Raw genomic sequence first — 19,317 nt, forward strand, 5'->3', positions numbered from 1 at the left:
CTGGCTTCATCACCTATTGGCTGTGTAGTTTTGGAAAAAATATTTCATCTGCGTGAGACTTAGTTCTTTTATCAATACAAAAAAAGGCTGGAGTTGGGGGCATTTTAGCACAAAGTTATCTCATTTACAACTTGGAACAACACTTGGGGCATAGTCTTGATAAGACCTTAAATTTCTAACCATCAAATTTCTAATGGTCTCTCTGTTTCTCTTTTGTGTGGGTGTGTGTGTGTGTGTGTGTGTGTGTGTGTGTGTGTGTGGTCTCATTGTGACATCATCTAGAAAAGTACTTTCAAATTGTTGTCACTAGACCAGAAGAATTAGCATCACCTGGGAACTTGTTAGAAATGAAACTTCCTATGCTCTAAGACCTATTGAATCACAAAGTCTGGGAGTGAGGCCCAGCACCCTAGTTTAACAAGCCCTTCAGGTGATTTCAATGACTACTAAGGTTTGCGAACACTGTTCTCCTTCATTCACAGCTTGCCAATTAATGGAAGCTCTATACCAAGAAAATACGATTTACTTATGATACTACTATTAGTATCATCTGATACTAATAGTATGCCTAGTGGTGACGTTGTGAGGATGAAACTGATAAATGCAGAGAAAGCCCTTAGAACAGCATCTGCTCATCTGTTACAAAGCAAGCCCTTGGTAACTTCCCACTACCTACACATCTGCATGAATTAGTCTAAGCAGATTTCCTTTTTCTAACACATAGAACAAGGAGGGCCTCATGGGAATGGAAGTGTTGGAGACATTGTGGGAAGAAGTTGTTCAAAGTGGACTTTGGGGAGTCAAGGAGTAAAGTAAGGATTCTACGGGTTGTGAAGAGGCAATGGGAGAAATCTCCAAAATTAATTTTTACCTACTTGAGGATGTTCCCTAGTGAAGTAGGCAAATTCATAGAGGCATAAAGCAGAATGGCGGTTACCCGGGTCTGAGGGGAGTGGGAAATGGAGAGTTATTGTTCAAGGGGTACAGAGTTTCTGTTTTGGATGATAAAGAACTTCTGGAGACAGATGATGATGGTGGTTGCACAACATTGTAAACGTACTTAATTCCACTGAATTTTACACTGAAAAATAGTTAAAATGGTAAATTTTATGTTATGTATATATTTTCACAATAAAACAATATTTTCCTCGTATTGATCTTCTTCCTGCTCCACTTTCCAGAGAATAGATAGGCTGCCTCTTCTAACTAGGGAAATGAGACATAGGAGAAGGGCATTCCATGTTCCATCTGTGTCCTTCCAAGGATTACTAAGAGGGACAGCCTGAAGAAAAAGGGTGGGGCTGCAGCTCCTAGATGAAGCCTAAGGGCCTATGGTTTCCCAGACCTGGGAGAGGTGACCAAACCACGGACCAAATGACAGACCTGGACTCCAAGGAACCCAAGACTTGTTGCCGTGAGGCACTGCTAATCTCCAATTCAGCACCTCTTGCTTATTACCCCTATTTCCTGATGAAATTTCCTGGAGGTTGGAGTGGGGGGCATATTAGCACAAAGTTATCTCATTTACAACTTGGAATGCCACTTGGGACATAGTCTTGATAAGACCTTAAATTTCTAACCATCAAATTTCGAATGTTCTCTCTGTTTCTTTGTGTGTGTGTGGTCTCACTGTGATATCATCTGGTAGAGTAGTTTCAAATTGTGGTCACTAGACCAGAAGAATTAGCATGACCTGGGAACTTGTTAGAAATGAAACTTCCCATGCTCTAAGACCTATTGAATCAGAAAGTCTGGGAGTGAGGCCCAGCACCCTAGTTTAACAAGCCCTTCAGGTGATTTCGATGACTACTAAGGTTTGAGAACACTGTTCTCCTTCATTCACAGCTTCCCAATTAATGGAAGCTCTACACCAAGAAAATACAATTTACTTCTTTTCTATGATGTGTACTGAATGGCACTGCTTATTTCCTCATGCACATAATTTCATCATCAGTGATGAGGCATGTTGGTGAATTATATTGGGAGGAACAGTCAGAAGAGTCCCCATGAAAGTATTTTAATTAATGAATCTTTTATAATGATGTTACAAATGGGAATTATCTGTATGTTACCTGATTGCGAACTAAAAAAGTCAATTTTCAACAGACCATGGGTGGAGAATGTGTCCTCAGTAGAGCAGGGGTATATTTGGAAGACAAGAGTGTAAGAGGAGATAAGGAATATATTTCTTTCTAAACCCATGAGGCCAAAATAGTAGGGATGATGACAACTGGGAGGTAACGGTAGCCAAACAAAATAGCGAAATAAGTATCAGTGTATATAGTGTGTCCTTCATAAATACTTGTTGAATAAATGAATAAAAGTATAAAAAACATAGGCATAGGGTCTCTGGTTTTAGGGATTTTTAAAATATTCAGGTATTTGCACTAGTTAGGTATTAGCCCAGATGAAGAATAAAGTCATTTTTATTTGCTTATTTTGATGCATATGTTGTATATGTCAATGTTTTTAGTCACGTCCTGTTTAATGTAGAAAAAGATATTTTTCATGTGTAAAAATGTTTAAAAAAACAATTTAAAAAGTATTTTCTGTGATCCTGTAACTCTTTGTATATACGGTCAGCCATGAATTCGCTCACTGACTCAAGTTGTAAATGACACAATAATAACCTGAAGGAGGGAAAAATCCACGTCCCATGGAAGGAAGAGGGACTCAGGAAAAGATAACAGAAGAATATGTGATGAGTCAGAGTAAAGTTTCCATTCCTGTGATTATCCAAAGATACCCCAGATTAACGAAGAGTAGTCAGAAAGGAAGGCAGGAGAGATCCTGAGAAGGAACACTGGATCCTGCGTGACCTCTAATCCAAGACAAACTGTGAGGAGGGTGGGAGCATGCCCCAGATAAGTTTCCAGGATTCTGCAGCAGAAGCCAGCTGAATGCCCCACCCTATCCCCAGCCCCTACTCCTGGGTGGAGCCTGCAGAATGGCAAGGTCCCTGTGTGGAACTGACTAATGTGTGTCTAGAAAGATAGGCCTGAGACAGCCTCACAGATAATGGTGACTCTAGCTAGACTGATGGGGATGGAAATGAGATAAAAGAGATGGAGAGTAGACAGAAGAAAAATATATTGGGAAGTAGGCTATATAAATATAGTAAAGAATATACAAACATCTTTGTACGTAGAAAAATGTAAGTCCCTTATTTCTAGTACTTGATACTTGCTCAAGAAACACCTATGATACTTGCTTAAGAAACACCTATGTTGTTCCACTTTATGATGGGATCAATGTTTTGAGGGTTACCCTGGAAACTTAACCTATTACCTCGTTTCATGGGAAAATAGATTATGAATTATTAATGGATAACTTAGAAATCAAACATTTGCATTAGGATTTATTGTTAGGGTAAAGTGACTCCTGGGAAGGATTAGAGATGAAGAACATGAATTTGGAGCAAGTCCAACCTACCTGGCTGTAAGAATGCTGTCAATGACAAGTGACATCAAACCTAAATGAAAGTGGCTCAAATAATATAGAAATTGATTGATTTCCTTAAAAAACAGTTAAAAGTAAGTTGACTCCAGAAAGGGATTTTTTAAAATCAGGAAGTCGATATCACCAAGGACTAAGGTTTCCTTCGTCTTTCTACATGAACTTTAGTATTAGGTTTAGCTTTCTGCTTGAAGCAAGACGGCTGTATTCATCGTAAGCATCAGATGTAGATACACCACCCAGAAGCATAAGACACCCTTCCTATGAAGAGGAAACCTTTTGCCAACACCCCCTTCATTCTGCCATTTATGCAATTCTTATTGGCCAGAATCATATCATATGTCCAAGCCTAAACTCACTGATTAGTGAACTGGAGAATAATAACTGGTTAATATCAATTAGGAGTCATCCATCCTGAGCCTGGGGCTGATGTTGGTGTCCCCTGAATCACTTGGCCTTAAAAAAGGGAGTAAATAATTAGGAAAAAAAATGGGCTCTGTTGGCTAGGAAAAAAGAGAAAAATAGATGTTTGATATTTTCCATTTAAGTTTGAACTTGTCTCTGATGCTTAATAATTATATAATCCTAAGCAAGTCAATTACTTTCTTTATGCCTTAAATTTTTTAACTTTATAGTAGAAAGAATGCAAGTAACTAATTTATAGGCATTTTTGAGAATTATATGGAATCATATATACAAATTGAATAATATGTTGCCTTGGATGTAACTGTCAAACGATTTTCATTATTATTATTATCATTATTAGAAAAGAATAATATTTAAAACATCTTTTTAAAATGCAGGAAATATTCATTTATATTACATTGAATCAAAACATCACTAATAGTCAGATCTTACTCAACACATAGAGCTTTTTTGTTAGGCATTTCTCAAAAGATCTGGTCAGGTTTTTTTCCCCCTTTTCAGGAGTGAGGCTGTTTTTGAAAGTTTGTAGAAAGTAACACACCACAGATGGACAGAAAATAGGAAAACCAACCAAAAAGTATTGCAACTTTTTCTAAGTGAGTTTCACACTCCACCTACAGGGTGAGAACAGCCTACAAACACAACACTCCAAACAGCCACCCCTCCCCACAACTCACACCATAAAAATGGAATTCAGAAAAATCATTACTCGATTTTGAATGATTCACTGGGCTCCAGCAACGTCTTAGCACATTTTCCTCAAACTGATTTCCTCAGGGACTTTTCCAAATGGAAATAATTTGAAGAATACAAGAGCCCATATTTATAAATGCTAAGCAAATGATAAGCAGTTTCCTCCTGTCACCCTCCTGGTAGTCAGGGTAATTGAGTCATGAGCAGGTCTTTACAGGGGGACTTTGGAACCATGGATAAAATCACACAATTCCAGAACAAAAAGGGACTGGAGACTTTATCTTCCACGTGAAAAAAACAATGATTAGAGACTAATCATTAGTAGGAGCAAAGCCAAGAAAGGAGTTGCTGAACTGCAATCAAGGTCTTTCCACCACATCCCACACAAACCCCGATCCAGGTCCCCTGCTTGTCACACTAACAGAAACATTTTAGTTTTCACTGCAGAGAGAACACAGTTGTGATTTGAGAAAGCACTCTCCTGCATTCTCAGTTCTTAAGCGTATGACTTAAATAGAGTTGACCACATATCTTTCTCATGGGATGCTTGACCACTGACCTTGTATATTCAACTCCCCTGGACAAGATGACTGGTTGAGGGATAAATATGTTACCTAACTAGAGCCAACGAAACATAAGGATATGCTTATCGGATCCTCTGTGAAAGAAAACTTTCCTCATTCCTGTTGGATTTGATGGTGTGAGGAAGTGAAGCTTGGAAATACTGTCACCATCTTGCTACCAGATAAAATATCAAAAGAGCCATTCCAGAGTAAGCAAAACAGAGGTGGACCTGCTGACATCATTTGTGCCCTAGATCAACCTATGTTTATAGTCACCACTAGCCGTCAATATTTTGGCCATGAAAGCCAGTAAGTTAATCATTTGTTTAAACGGGCTTGGTTGGGTTTCCTATGACTTACAATTGAAATATTACTAAGAGCCGTTCATTAACCCAATCTATTTCTCTTTTTCCTCTCTCTTATTCTGACTCTAAATGCCAAAGGAGCACACATGAGTGAGTGCCATCATGATGTGCAGGTTGTAGTGATTAAACATAAAAAGTTTGCTCTCCACATCATTCCCCAAGTTTAGCAGCTCATTATTCATACCTTAGCCATAACTATTGCAGCGCATTTACCCATGCTAAGTAGCTGAGTTTAAAATGAAATACCAGTGAATCTTTCTGATTTTACAATGCTACTCATGTTTTGCTTACTTGAAGACCCTTGGCTGTGCACTAGTTAGCTCCAAGTTCATCTACACTTTCTTTTTTTCTTTTCTTTCCTTTTTTTTTTTTTTTTTTTCTTTTGAGACAGTCTTGCTCTGTCACCCAGACTGGAGTGCAGTGGCATGGTCTCAGCTCACTGCAACCCCTGCCTCCTGAGTTCAAGCGATTCTCCTGCCTCAGCCTCCCAAGTAGCTGGGACTACAGGTGTGTACCAGCACACCTGGCTAATTTTTGTATTTTTAGTAGAGAGGGAGTTTCACCATATTGGCCAGGCTGATCTTGAACTCCTGACCTTGTGAGCCGCTGACCTCATCATCCACCCACCTCGGCCTCCCAAAGTGCTGGGATTACATGCGTGAGCCACCACACCTGGCCACATCAACATTTTCAACCAATGTTTGGCTATTTCTCTCTTCCTAGATAACTTCCCAAGGATAACTTCTTGACCTAATCATTCTAGGAAGCATTTTTTTTTCTTGTCCTGCTAAATATGTCTTTTAAACTTTTCGTTTCTGGGCTACAGATATCAGCCTTTCATCCTAAAAACAATGTGAACAAAAACATACAAAAAGGATTCCTCAAGTATATGTCCAAATCAGTAGATTGGTCTATCTCTGTTTTTTGTACTCTAGCAAATTCTGGAAAAATAGTCTATACTAATTTCTTCACGAAGGCATTCCACATTAATTCCTCATAGTATCATCTTCTGGCTGGTAGCTTTTTCTCTTTGCTGAAACTCTACTTCAGGGCATTAGGAATCTCCCAACTCATCCAGTGGTTTACCCTGTGGCATTTGATTTACCCTTTTCAGTAACCCTGCTTTCTGCTAATTTGGCAATTCATATTTGTCATATATGCCTGTTGCTTTGGTGTCTATTCTTTCTAGTCTCCTCTTTGGTAGCTCCATGCCTTGCCTTAAATACTCATGTTTTCCTTAACTACCTGCCTGTCCTTAACTACCCTCCTGTTCCGCACCTCCAATTTTATCCCCTCCCTTGATTTAAATTACTAGGATAACATGGTAGCCTGTTTTGATATGGAATTCCAAGAGTTTTTTAAACCTTAATAGTTGAAAGTGAAAAAACTTTGACATTTGAAAAGTCAAAAAATTGGTTTAGTCTACATAGACAGGCTTTATTTTACCTTCAGTGCAGACTAACTTTTGTTTTATAAAAAATATTTTGAATAAGTCTTTTAGTTACACTAAAAAAAGTAAGGGCTCTCCTCTGGCATTTAGAAGACTGAGACAATGGGATTCCAAGAGGCTAAACATCTCCAGAAAGTAATGCTCAAGCTTGTCTTCACCGTGAGCACAGCTGCATCACTCTCAGGTTCTGTGTCCTTTAGAAAACTGTCATGTTTTTTCTAAATGTGAATTTAGACTGCACAGTCTTTTAATATAGGGGTTGATCCTTAGAGATGAATGACATTAATTTTGATTGCCCTCTATCTTTATTTTGGTCACAGAACTTGAGGTCCTGAACTCAGGACAGCAAGACATGTCAAAAGGACTTCTGTAGTGGAAGGTCTCTGTGACATGGGCATCAGGCATTAGAGGTTGCAGCAAGATGCTTGATAAGGGACCTCTATGAAAAGGCTTAAGTTGTAGATTTTGAAAGCATCTATTGGCCGGGCACGGTGGCTGACGCCTGTAATCCCAGCACTTTCGGGGGCCGAGGTGGGCGGATCACGAGGTCAGGAGATCGAGACCATCCTGGCTAACACTGTGAAACCCCGTCTCTACTAAAAATACAAAAAATTAGCCGGGCATGGTGGCGGGCACCTGTAGTCCCAGCTACTCGAGAGGCCGAGGCAGGAGAATGGCGTGAACCCGGGAAGCGGAGATTACAGTGAGCCAAGATTGCGCCACTGCACTCCAGCCTGGGCGACAGAGTGAGACTCTGTCTCAAAAAAAAAAACAAAAAACAAAAAACAAACAAACAAACAAAAAGCATCTATCACTAATGTCTTATAGCAATTATAGCTGATTTTAGCTTCAGTTTGGAGAACAGGAGGAAGGGATTGAGCTCATGCTTGGGATCCTGGCTATAGATAGCTGGACTTGAGGAAAAAAATAGGTAAGAAGAAAAAAACGCAAAGGAACAATTTATCAGTCTGAAGCCAGAGAGCTGGCTGCAAAGGAAAGTGACAGCCAGGACAGTCTGGTGAAATAAGTAAACATTCACTGGCCATTCTCAAGAACTTCAGGATGGAGAACATATTCAAATAGTAAAGGAGCTCCAACTATTAAAGGTTAGCATCAAAGTAAAGGTATTTAAAAATTCTGAGACCCTCGAGTTATAATTCACATCTCTAATTGTCACTATATTTCTGAGCTTCCATGCACATATATCTAGCATATTCCAGACATATTTTACCTTTAGTCCTCTTGTTAGAAGCCATGTCTTTAAGAATAGGCAGGGAGAGCTTTGCCAGAGAACAAACTCATTAATACTCAAAAATGCCTGCGAGTCTAGAAGTCTAGACAATCTGGTTTGGAAGTCTGACTCTGTATACATTCTTACCCCATTCTTACCCCATGTTACTCCCTCTGGTTATCAGTTACTGTTGATACTTGGTGTTTCCTCCTTGTAATCTGTCACTGTTGCTTGGGTCTCTCTCTAAATCTCTCTGTTTCTTGTTTGAGCATTTGTTCTTGTGCCTAGGTTTGTCTTCACAATTCTAGACCCATTTCTAGCCACCAACTGCCTGTACAATTTTGCTCCTGATTCTGATTACCAGTGTGTCTAGTATTCATGTCAGGTACTCAACAGGTATTTGTTAAATGAGTGAAGATTCCTTGGAAAGTCCCTCTACTCAGTGATTTCAATGATCTTAGCCTCTAATGTACCCTAAAATGTCACTCAATTTCTTTCTACCAGACTAACTTCTCAAAGTACTGATTGACATCAATGCAGCATCTAACACCAAATTAAGGATCCTTAGATTTAGCAAGGCGCAAAAGTCAACTAATGTTTTTACAGAGATAATGTGACTCTATTAAGGGAAAGGCACTCTTTTCCATAATTTTATGCTTTCATTCCTTGGTGACCAGCACCCACCTGTTTTCATTTTCTCAGGATTAAAAACTGCTCTTAGGGAAGCATTTGATACCTTCATTAGAATATGTAAATCATATACCTTCATGTGTTATGTATCCCAGAATTATTTGCATTTTACCATACATAATAAATAAGAATTTTATTTAAAATAGAAATATCTTGTTATTATTTAAATTTTACTCTTAGGCATTGTTATACATTTAATTCTCATATCAACTTTACGAAATGAACATTATCCTTACTCTTATTTTGTAGATGATAAAGCCAGGGATGTAAAGTAACTTCCTTAAAGAAAGAGTATTAAGTAGAGAATCCAGACTTTGAACAACCTACTCTTTCTGAATCCAGAGTCTAAGCGCTAATCATCGTAATTATGAGACAGACTGGTGCATGTTAAACAAAGAAAGTTATAAATTGTGTTTTTAGGAGGTATTAGTAAGCACAATACCCATCTTGAAAGTATATCTCTCAGGCAGCTGCCTGCCCTGCTATTCATGAGGCCAAAGATGCTACTTTGCTTGGCAATATCCCAATTCAAATAAGGACAATCGAACATATTTTTTTAGGCTACATGTTTCTGGATTAAAACTTTGTAAGTTTGAAAAACAATAGCCTCTAGAGACACTTCTGAACACAAGACTCATAAAGCATTGGCATCTGCATTTGGAAATGTCTTTTAAAAAATCCAGCAGTCATATTCATTAGGGTATTGTGCTATTATCTCCACTAGGAGTCAGAATTCAGAAACTGTTTTTATTTTTCTCACCAAAATCATCTTTAAAGGGAGATTTTTGTTTTGATTGCTTTCTTAACTGAAATTCTGCAGTCATTAAGGCTCTGTATGTGTGTGTGTTTTAAACCAATTAATAATTTGTGTTTTTACACTGCTTTATTTTGTGCTGACTTTTTCTTTCAGTCCAGCCCAACTTTCAAACAATATCTCTCTGGAATACTCACGGAATCATTTTTTTCTAGAAAGAGAATTTTCTATCAAAAAACATTTCAGCAGTCAAAAGATTTTTAAAGCTTAAAAGCAACTAAATGCTTCTTGGACCTGACTCCTTTTACATAATCTCTGTTTTACTGATAGTTTTAAGGGAAATGGTACTTTAATAATTGTATGGACATCTCAACAGAAACATCCTCAGTTTACTGCTGTGTGTCTTACTAAGTATACAGAAAATCAACCACATAAATTATTATTGTTCTAAAAATTCTTAAGCTGATATTTTGATCATAAAATCACAGCTCTTAGGAGATTTGTAAGAGGTAATCTTAGGTCTGACCTGTGGTATGACGGTATATGTTTAACAACAGACTCTCCAGAAAAAAATAAATTTTGATCTGTAGCATGTTATTTTTCATGGGTGTGAATACTCCCATAGTAGCCATTTTCAAGCTAGCCACATGAAATTACTGAAGGCAGAATTGGAAAGAGATGCCACACAATCAGTACACCACTGGGGCTGATGATCCTGACAACCTGTGCACTTTCATCAAACTTCAGTGTCTCTGAAGTCACCTTTTCGTCAAATGTTAGAAAAGGGATGAGGATGAGAATTGCACTTCATAGCCCAAGCCCTAGAGTCAGACTGCCAAGGCCTTAATCCAACTCTTCAACTCCCTGTCTTCCCTTTGGTAAGCTGTGTAACTTTTCTGTGATTTAAGTTTTCTCATATACAATCTGGTAATAATAGAGTTTCTATTTCATAGGACTTTTATGATGTTTAAATAAAATGGTACATATAAAATGCTTAGAAGATTTTTTAGCACATAGTAGGCCCTTAATACGTGTTAGCTACACGATTTACAATTCCAGCTATCACAGTGTTTTACATGTTGTCATCTAAATCTTTCAGAGGTCATTAAAGACCATTCTGTTTTATAGGAATACTCTGAGAAGAGCCAGGTATAGAGGAAGGAGTACTAAGTAAGAAGTCATGGGTTAGGTTTTAGTCCCAGTTTTGCCAACACTTCCATCCATGACCTGTGTCAAACCATTTTCCTTCTAAGAGCTTTAATTCTCTCATTAGTAAAATGCAGAAAGTAATAATCATCCTGCCAATCACATAGGATTGTGGTGACACTAATGTGAGATAATGAAACTAAGAGCCCTTTGAAGATGATACAAATGTAGGGTATTATTATTAATCCAATTTAAAACTCATGATGCCATGGAAGCATTATAATAAAATAATAAAAATTTGGAGTAAATATTAGGAATAACGTGGTGTTAAGAGATGGAATGTTTTGTTATAAGAAGGAAAAAAATAAATGAATTTCTACCACGAAGCAGGGCAGCATTGTGCTCAACCTCTTTTCCCCGCAAAAGAGCAATTTTCAAATGACAAAGGGCTATACTTTAGGTATAACATACATTTAAATGAGTTAGGGATCATAGGGAACTAAGTTAGCAAATATCCATGGAGTCATACTTTTCAGGGAAAGGAAATGCACCAGAAAAATGCATAAATAAATAAAGCATATAATAATCTATTAAATGACAGACAGGATGCTTAGGCAAACCAGGTAGTTAGCATCATGCCATTAAAAGATGAATAATGAAATCTTCAAATCGTTCTTTGGTTCTTTAAGTTTTATGGATAAATAGAAAAGAAAATATCTGTTCAACGACAGATTGAATAAATCTTAAACCTGTTCAGTCATCTTGTGAACAATAAGAGCACACATAAAAATGAGGGAGCAAGGGAAAAACATCAGGTATTTTTAAAATTTGCACTTTGGATTCTGTTTACTTAGAAGAATCATGTACATTCATACACATTCAGTGAACATTCACCAAGAAAATAATTTCTTTCTCTCCCCTTTCTTTCTTTCTCTTCTTTCTTTCCCTTTCTTTCTTTCCTTTTTCTTTCTTTTTCTTTCTCTCTCTCTTTCTTTCTTCTTTCCTTCTTTTATTCATTTATTTATTGACATGATCTCACTCTGTCACCCAGATTGGAGTGCAGTGGCACAATCTCAGCTCACTGCAACCTCGGCCTCCCTGGCTCAAGTGATCCTCCCACCTCAGCCTCCCAAATAGCTGGGACTACAGACACATGCCACAATGCCTGGCTAATTTTTGTGTTTTCTTGTAGAGATGAGGTTTTGCTATGTTGCACAGGCTGGTTGTGAACTCCTGGGCTCAAAAGTGATCCGCCCACTTCAGCCTCCCAAAATGCTAGGATTATAGGTGTGAGCCACTGTGCCCAGCCTGTTGTCTTTTCCTCAAATAGTTTCTCCAAGCTATGCTTTAGTAGAGGAGTTTCATTCTGCAGACAGAGAAAGAATCGCTTGTGCAACAAAGCTCACAATATGGCCTCTTCTGCCAGCTATTAGTAAAAATTCTCATTGTCAAATATTTAAAATATCAGAATACAATAAAAGGATACTTTTAAGTTTCCTTTTTCAGTGAAAAAAAGAAGAATGAAAGACTGTTTATGTAGTATACTACCTTCCATGAAAGGATGAGGGAAAAATACAAAATAAAAATATGTAATAAATCACTGGAAAGATGTATAAGAAATTTATGAGAAACAGAGTAGACTGTGACCAGGCTAGAGGCAAGAATTTCATTATGTGAATTTTTTACTTATTGAACAATGTGTGTGTGTGTGTGTGTGTGTGTGTGTATCGGTGTGCCTGTGAAGTCCAGTACACATAGGTAAATAAAAACTAATGTTATTTAGTTGCCCATCCGGTTTAACATTGCTCATGTTCCAAGCTTAGGCCTGGGACAGGCATGGACACCTGCAGAGTGGAAGGGGCCTAGTGGGTGTCCTCACCTCCATATTTCCACTCCCTGCTGCTTCTGGTTGTTTAGCAATGCGGTGCAAGAGGCAGGAAATTACAGGACCAAAGGGTCTGGCTAGACTGGTGGTTTTGCTGTCATCTATGTGACAAATGCCCAAATGCTGCCTATTTTTTTTCTCCTGGGGACCATTTGTGGGTCCTTCAGAGACAACTTGCTAACACCAAGAGAGTACTTTGAATATATATTTTCTACTATTTTAGCTGAATTTTTATAATTCCTACCCTAGCTCTTATACCATCACTTACTCTATGCAGCCTCTTTTTCACTATTTGACTTAAGTAGTATTTGGTACCTTAAGAGACCTCTATTCTACCTGCTTTATGGCTGTGAAAAAAATTAGCACCTTTTCCATGTCAAATGCTGGAAATGCATGTCTCTCCCCACAGGTTCCCTCTTACCTCTGAATTCACAGGTAGCCCTGATTAGCCTATCACTTTTATCCTTTTTGAGAGGAGAATTAGGAACCAGATATCTTTGAATACCAAGAGACACTGGTCACATCTCCTGGATTTGCCAAATATCCTCCAGGGGGTGAATAGCCTTTTTGAGGGTCATAGCACTAAGCTGGCAACCCTCTTCAAATAAGTCCCCCTTTCCTAATCTCCTTACCACTGCTAATTATGAGGCTAGGTTTGGATGATCAAAAACACACATTTGGGATGTCCCTTAGCAATCCCTGCATAAAGGGCCTGATAGACACATCTCATGAGAATGTGTGGGCATATAACACCCATTTTCCTAAAGGGACTCTGAAATTTGAGATAATAGGGAAAATCCTTACATCAGTGAAAACCAATATAAGCCTACACGTAACTCTGACATTTAAAAGTCTGAGCCCAAGGAGAGTACAGGTGGGGGAAGAGGAGATTTTTTTTTCACTTTAGTGTTTGACTATTTTATGACATTCAAACACTTGGATTAAAATGTGTATTAATTTTAGAGAATCATAGTCCAGTTAATTAGCTACATGAAGAAGAACCTTTCAAATTTTAATAAGATTTGATTTTGGTTTCACAGGAAGATATGCTAAATTCCTGTTTGAGATAAAGTAGGGTCAAGAAAGAGGAAGAAAAAGGGGAGAGAGTCAAAGAAGACAAAAGAGAGAAAGGTTAAAACTTACCTTGTTTCATCGATATAAACTGCTTCCAGCACAGATGCCGCATATTCAATATTCTTCTTTAAGTCAACGACGTTAACGTCACCTCTTTCCAGCTGCTTCACTAAGCATCTTAGTCTATTTCAAAAAAGTAGCCAAAGAGAGAAAGAGCAAGGAATTTATTGTAAGTATATGGAAAATAGTACAGTATTAAATACACTCAGTTAAGATTTTTAACATAGCTATTTCTAGGTCAACAAATAGCATTGTTTTCAGAGATTTTTTTGATATAATTAAGACCAGTCTTTATTATGTAAGGAATTATTATGTATTATATTCAGCTCTCAATAACATTAGGAGTATGGGTAGCTAGTTTAAGTATAATATTTCAGAGATAGTTTTCCTGAAAATTCAAGACAATATAGACATTTTCAGAAAAGTATATTCCTATAATGTATTCTATCGTTTTTCTGTTTTTTCAATGTTGGCACTAGGAGAATATTCAAAGGATGCTCTTCTGAATTCACAGTTGCAAAAATATGGAACCAACCTAAGTGCCCATTTACCAATGAGTGGATAAAGAAAATGTGGTATATATATATACCATGGAATACTACTCAGCCATATAAAGGAATAAAATAGTGTCTTTTGCAGCAACTTGGATGGAGCTGGAGGCCATTATTCTAAGTGAGTTGACCCAGGAATGGAAAGCCAAATATAGTATGTTCTCACTTATAAGTGGGAGCTAAACTGTGAGAATGCAAAGGCATCAGAATAATATAATGGACTTTGGGGACTCACAGAGGAAGAGTGGGAGGGGATGTGGGATAAAATACTATATATTGGGTACAGTGTACACTGCTCGGGTGATGGGTGCACAAAAATCCCAGAAATCACCACTAAAGAACTTATCCATGTAACCAGAAACCACCTGTACACCCCAAAAAAACTACTAAATAAAAAATTAAAAAATAAAATTAAAAGAAGACTCCATAAAATAAAAAAACAAAGAGTGCTTTTCTGACTGCTAGATTAGCTGTTATTCACTGTATAAAGCAATAAAGACAGACAAAAGGCAAACATTATTTTAAAAGTTAATTGAGACAACAAAAAATATATGTATGTGTCCTTAGTGTATTTACTGCACTCGTTTTTCACTTGAGGCAAATTTGAAAATATTTTCTCATGTTTGAGTCCTTAGGATGATGTGTCCCAATGCTCTGAGGAATTTTAAAGTATAGGACTCAGCTAGATTCCTGAGTTACAGAAACCATGAGATAATTAATCTTAGTGTGTTAAGCCCCAAGCCTTGAGATAATTGTTATATAGCAATAGGTAGCTAATAAAGTAAGGTGATACAAATTACCTTAACAAGTTTGTAACAGCTTTGGCAACTTCTACGCATTAAATTGTAAGCTGCGTGTTTCTGAAGATACTGCTCTTTACCAAGTACAAAAGGAACATATTCCTTACTCTCTCCATACTATAGATAAGCAATATGAAGACTACTTGTCTATTTTCCTAAGTCATGAGACAGAATTTAATTCCATTCTATTCAGAGGTATTGCAAAAGAGAGTAGATTGCGGCTACTTTTAGGCACTCCCTTAGAGATAATTTAGCAGATTTCCTAGCAATTTATTTTGGATAATTTTCAATGCCAAGGGTGAAGCTACAAAGGCAAGTTAAGAATTTCAGCAAAGGTATTTGACATTTCTCTACCCATAAGAAATAGTTCATTTCTCTATGGGAAAAAAAAGACACACCTAAATGAAAACGTCTTACTCAGGAAGCTGTAAACAATTACTTTTTTTGTGTCATTTACTTTTGTATGATGAAATATCAGCAGGCAGTAACACTGAAAAATAAATTGTATATACCAATAAATAAGTCTTATTAATACAGAATAAGCAAAACAAAGCACAACAAAAAGGCAACCAAAACAGGTTACTTAGAAAGGAAAAATTAAGCCTGGCTTTGAGGCTTGTCTGAAACACCGAATGTGATTATAATGGATCAAGATACAGAGGGTTTTGAGATTTTTGTAATGCTTATGACCCAAGAACATTATTCTTAGTCAAACTGTCCTTTATTTATGAAAGTAGAAGATAGAGTTTTTGTTTTTGTTTTTCCATAGTCCTGCAATGGCTTAGAAATATACTATCATATGTCTTTCTTGTGAAAACTACTTGAGTTCAGCTTGGTTATATAAGACGGTTTAAAAACAATAGTACTTCAAAGGGTTGCCTTCCTTTTCCCTGAAAAACTGCATTCTATTTTTATTTGTTAGCGATTTTCCCACTAAGAACACTACATTGTCTAAGCTCTCTTGAAGCTAGATATGATCACATGACTAAATTCTTGTCACATATGTGCATGGAGGTTGTTGGTGAGACTTTCAGAACAGTTCTTTGGAGAGAGCTAACTGCACTGGAAGGAGTTCTCTTGCTGTCTGGAACGCAGCGGAACTCTCTAAAGGCCAGCAGCCATCTGGGATCATAAATGACCTGGCAAAAGAAAGCCACACACTAAGCATGGTAGGAAAGAAGAAATGGAAGTAGCCTGGATATCATGCTATGGGTCCACCTGAATGAAATCACCCATCTCTGAACTTGTTTCTGATGCAAGAACAACAAAAATTGCATTTAAGCCACAATTATTTTGTGGTTTCTTTTATATGCAGATGAACCCAAAACACACTGATAAATGAATAGAGAATGAAGCAAAATAAGGTAGTCAAGAATGGAGAAATCTTCATTATCAAATGAGATGATGAGTACCCTGGGAGACCATCGCCAAGTGCATTTCCTAACTCACAACAGCCTGTGGTTGTTCCTAGGGGATTCATCCCATCTGCAACTATAACTGATAAGACTTGTGAAAAATCAAGAGGCTCTAATGCTTGCACAATGAACATGCCTTTTCACACAGAGATCTCAATGTGGTTTAAAAACAAAATATGAATTATGTCTTGATAATTCATAATTAGGTATATAAACTTATAATTGGACATAAAACTTCCACTGGGGAAAAACACTTCAGTAAGGTTTTACCACCCAATTAGAAAATGTAATTGCATATAGTTATAACTCAGTAAAACCATATCCCCTCATACACACACACGCACACACACACACACACATGCCTATATTCACTATGCCAACCCCAAAAGACTGGATAGAAATGTATATTGGGGGGTTACTAGGACTCGTTTTTTCTCCTTTGCTTGTTGCACTAAATTTTCATTAATGAGTGCACATTTCTATTTACATAAAAAGGAAAACCTTTATATTATAAAAATATTATTTACAACTAGAACACGAGCTTAATGGAATAATTTATATTATTATTACTATCCTAATTGTAATCATTTATATCATCACTATCCTAATTGCGAATATGCTTTTGTAATCAAATTATATATACAACAATCCTCAACAATCTTATTTCGGCTATTATTTTACTTTCTTTCTAGATAATACAAGGTCAAACATCTTCATGAATAATTTTCAAATGATTGTATGGTCTGTACTGGTGGGTTACAAAGTGTTAAGGCTTTATTGTATATATCTGTACAATTTTTTTTATTTTTAAGATAATCACATCCTATTTACCTAATTCTTAAGCCATCCAATAGGCAAATTCTCAGAGCTGAAAATAAAATATTTTATGCACAAAGTCATGTGCATAAAATAAACAAGTTCCCTTAATTTAGCAAAAATTCTTTTTAATAATGATTTTGCTTCTTTCATCAAGCAGGGTGGGCAAGCTGAGTAGAAAACAATGTTCTTAATTTCTGGCATAGACAGGTTGTTCTGGTTCCCAAAGCTTAGGGTGAGGGCATGTTCTTGATGTTCTAATCTGAGCAGTTTCTGACCCAGAAAATTGTGGATGAGGACGGCTACTGTGTTTGGTAGCAAAACAAGTTAACAGCTGTTGTATCAAGCAGTATAGACAACTTTGCTAAAAAGGTGTTAAAAAACCCAGTTCAGTTAGATAAATGATTATTGGGTATCTATTACTACACCTAGGGCTGTGTAAAAGAATATATATCTATAGATATTAGTACATATATAAGAATATATATGTATACATAAGTGTGTATATATATATATATAAGGATACACACAAAACCACACTGATATATACATATATACATATAAAATGCATGGGTACCTGTGTGTGTGCACAATACCTTCTTCAAGGTATTTGCAATCTCTGAGGGGTGTATGACATGCAAACAATGTGGTCAAATGTCAAACTGCAGGTATTTCCTATTGCTTCTTTTATGCACACCCTAATTTCTAAGCAAACTGGTGTAGTCACTCTTCCTCAAAAACCCTCACATCATCTTAGATTCCAGTGCTTCTCTCTTGCTGAACTCTCTTTCTCCCCTGTTCCTACCATCTGTTACTGTCTTAAATCATGTTTGGCTACCAGGCATATCTGAGATGCTACCTATCTCGTAAGTCCTTTGAAGATGCCTGTTCATTGTGATCACTCCCTATATAGAAACTAAGCCACATTTTATTTGTTTCTCATTAACAACTTTCACATTTCTCTGATTTTCATATAATTTCAACTTTTTTTATATGATAGTTCCCCAACTGGTCTCTCAGCAAATAAAAAATTTTCAGGCATGCAAACAAGCAGGAAAATTCACCCATGATGAGGATAAAAATAAATGAGTTAAAATTAACCCAGATATGACAAAGAAGATAGAATTAGTAGACAAAACTGTTGATTGTTATTATAAAAATAAAATAATATAAACAACATTATGCCAATAAATTCAATAACTTAGATAAAATGAATTATTTTCTTAAAAAACACAAACTAACAAATATCAAGAAGAAACAAATAAATGAAATTTGTAGCTAAAAACCTTTCACATAAGAAAACTCCTGGCCTAGAAGCCTTCTCTGGTAAATTCTGGGAGGCCAAAGCGGGCGGATCACCTGAGGTTGGGAGTTTGAGACCAGCCTGGCCAACATGGAGAAATTCCGTCTCTACAAAAATACAAAATTAGCCGGGTGTGGTGGTGCATGCCTGTAATCCCAGCTACTCAGGAGGCTGAGGCAGGAGAATCACTTGAACCCAGGAGGAGGAGGTTGCGGTGAGCCAAGATCGCCACCATTGCACTCCAGCCTGTGCAACAAGAGTGAAAAATCTGTCTCAAAAAAAGTAAATAAAAATTAAAATTAAAATTAAGGATGTAATAATATTCTATACATACTTTTCCAGAAAATTGATCAACTGTAAATACTTCCTAACTCATTCTAGGTGGCCAAATTATTTTTATAACAAAACTAGATGCAATCATTGAGGAGGAGGAGTTCTATTTATATAAAATTTTAGAAAATGCAAATGATCCTAATAGTGACAGAAAGTAGATACTAGTTGTTTAAGAATGGAGAAAGCAAGAATCAGGGAGGAAGAGGTTCAAGGAAACTTTTGAGAGTAATGGATAATGTTAATTTTCTTGTTATATGGTGATGGTTTCGCAAGTGTATACCTGTGTCTGCATTTATCAAATTGCAA

General features: G+C 36.9%; 1 protein-coding gene across 12 annotated transcripts in view; it reads right to left on the reverse strand.

Moving 5' to 3' along the window:
* PDE1A (phosphodiesterase 1A) overlaps positions 1-19,317 on the reverse strand; it is a 390,387-nt gene that overhangs the window by 104,978 nt on the left and 266,092 nt on the right. For all 12 annotated transcript variants that reach the window (NM_001135342.1, XM_024243036.3, XM_054548811.2 and 9 more), the window contains 1 exon segment: positions 13,803-13,916. In NM_001135342.1, the coding sequence (NP_001128814.1) occupies positions 13,803-13,916 (114 nt within the window).

The sequence above is a fragment of the Pongo abelii genome, chromosome 11 (genome assembly GCF_028885655.2).
Source record: "Pongo abelii isolate AG06213 chromosome 11, NHGRI_mPonAbe1-v2.0_pri, whole genome shotgun sequence".
NCBI lineage: Eukaryota > Metazoa > Chordata > Mammalia > Primates > Hominidae > Pongo > Pongo abelii.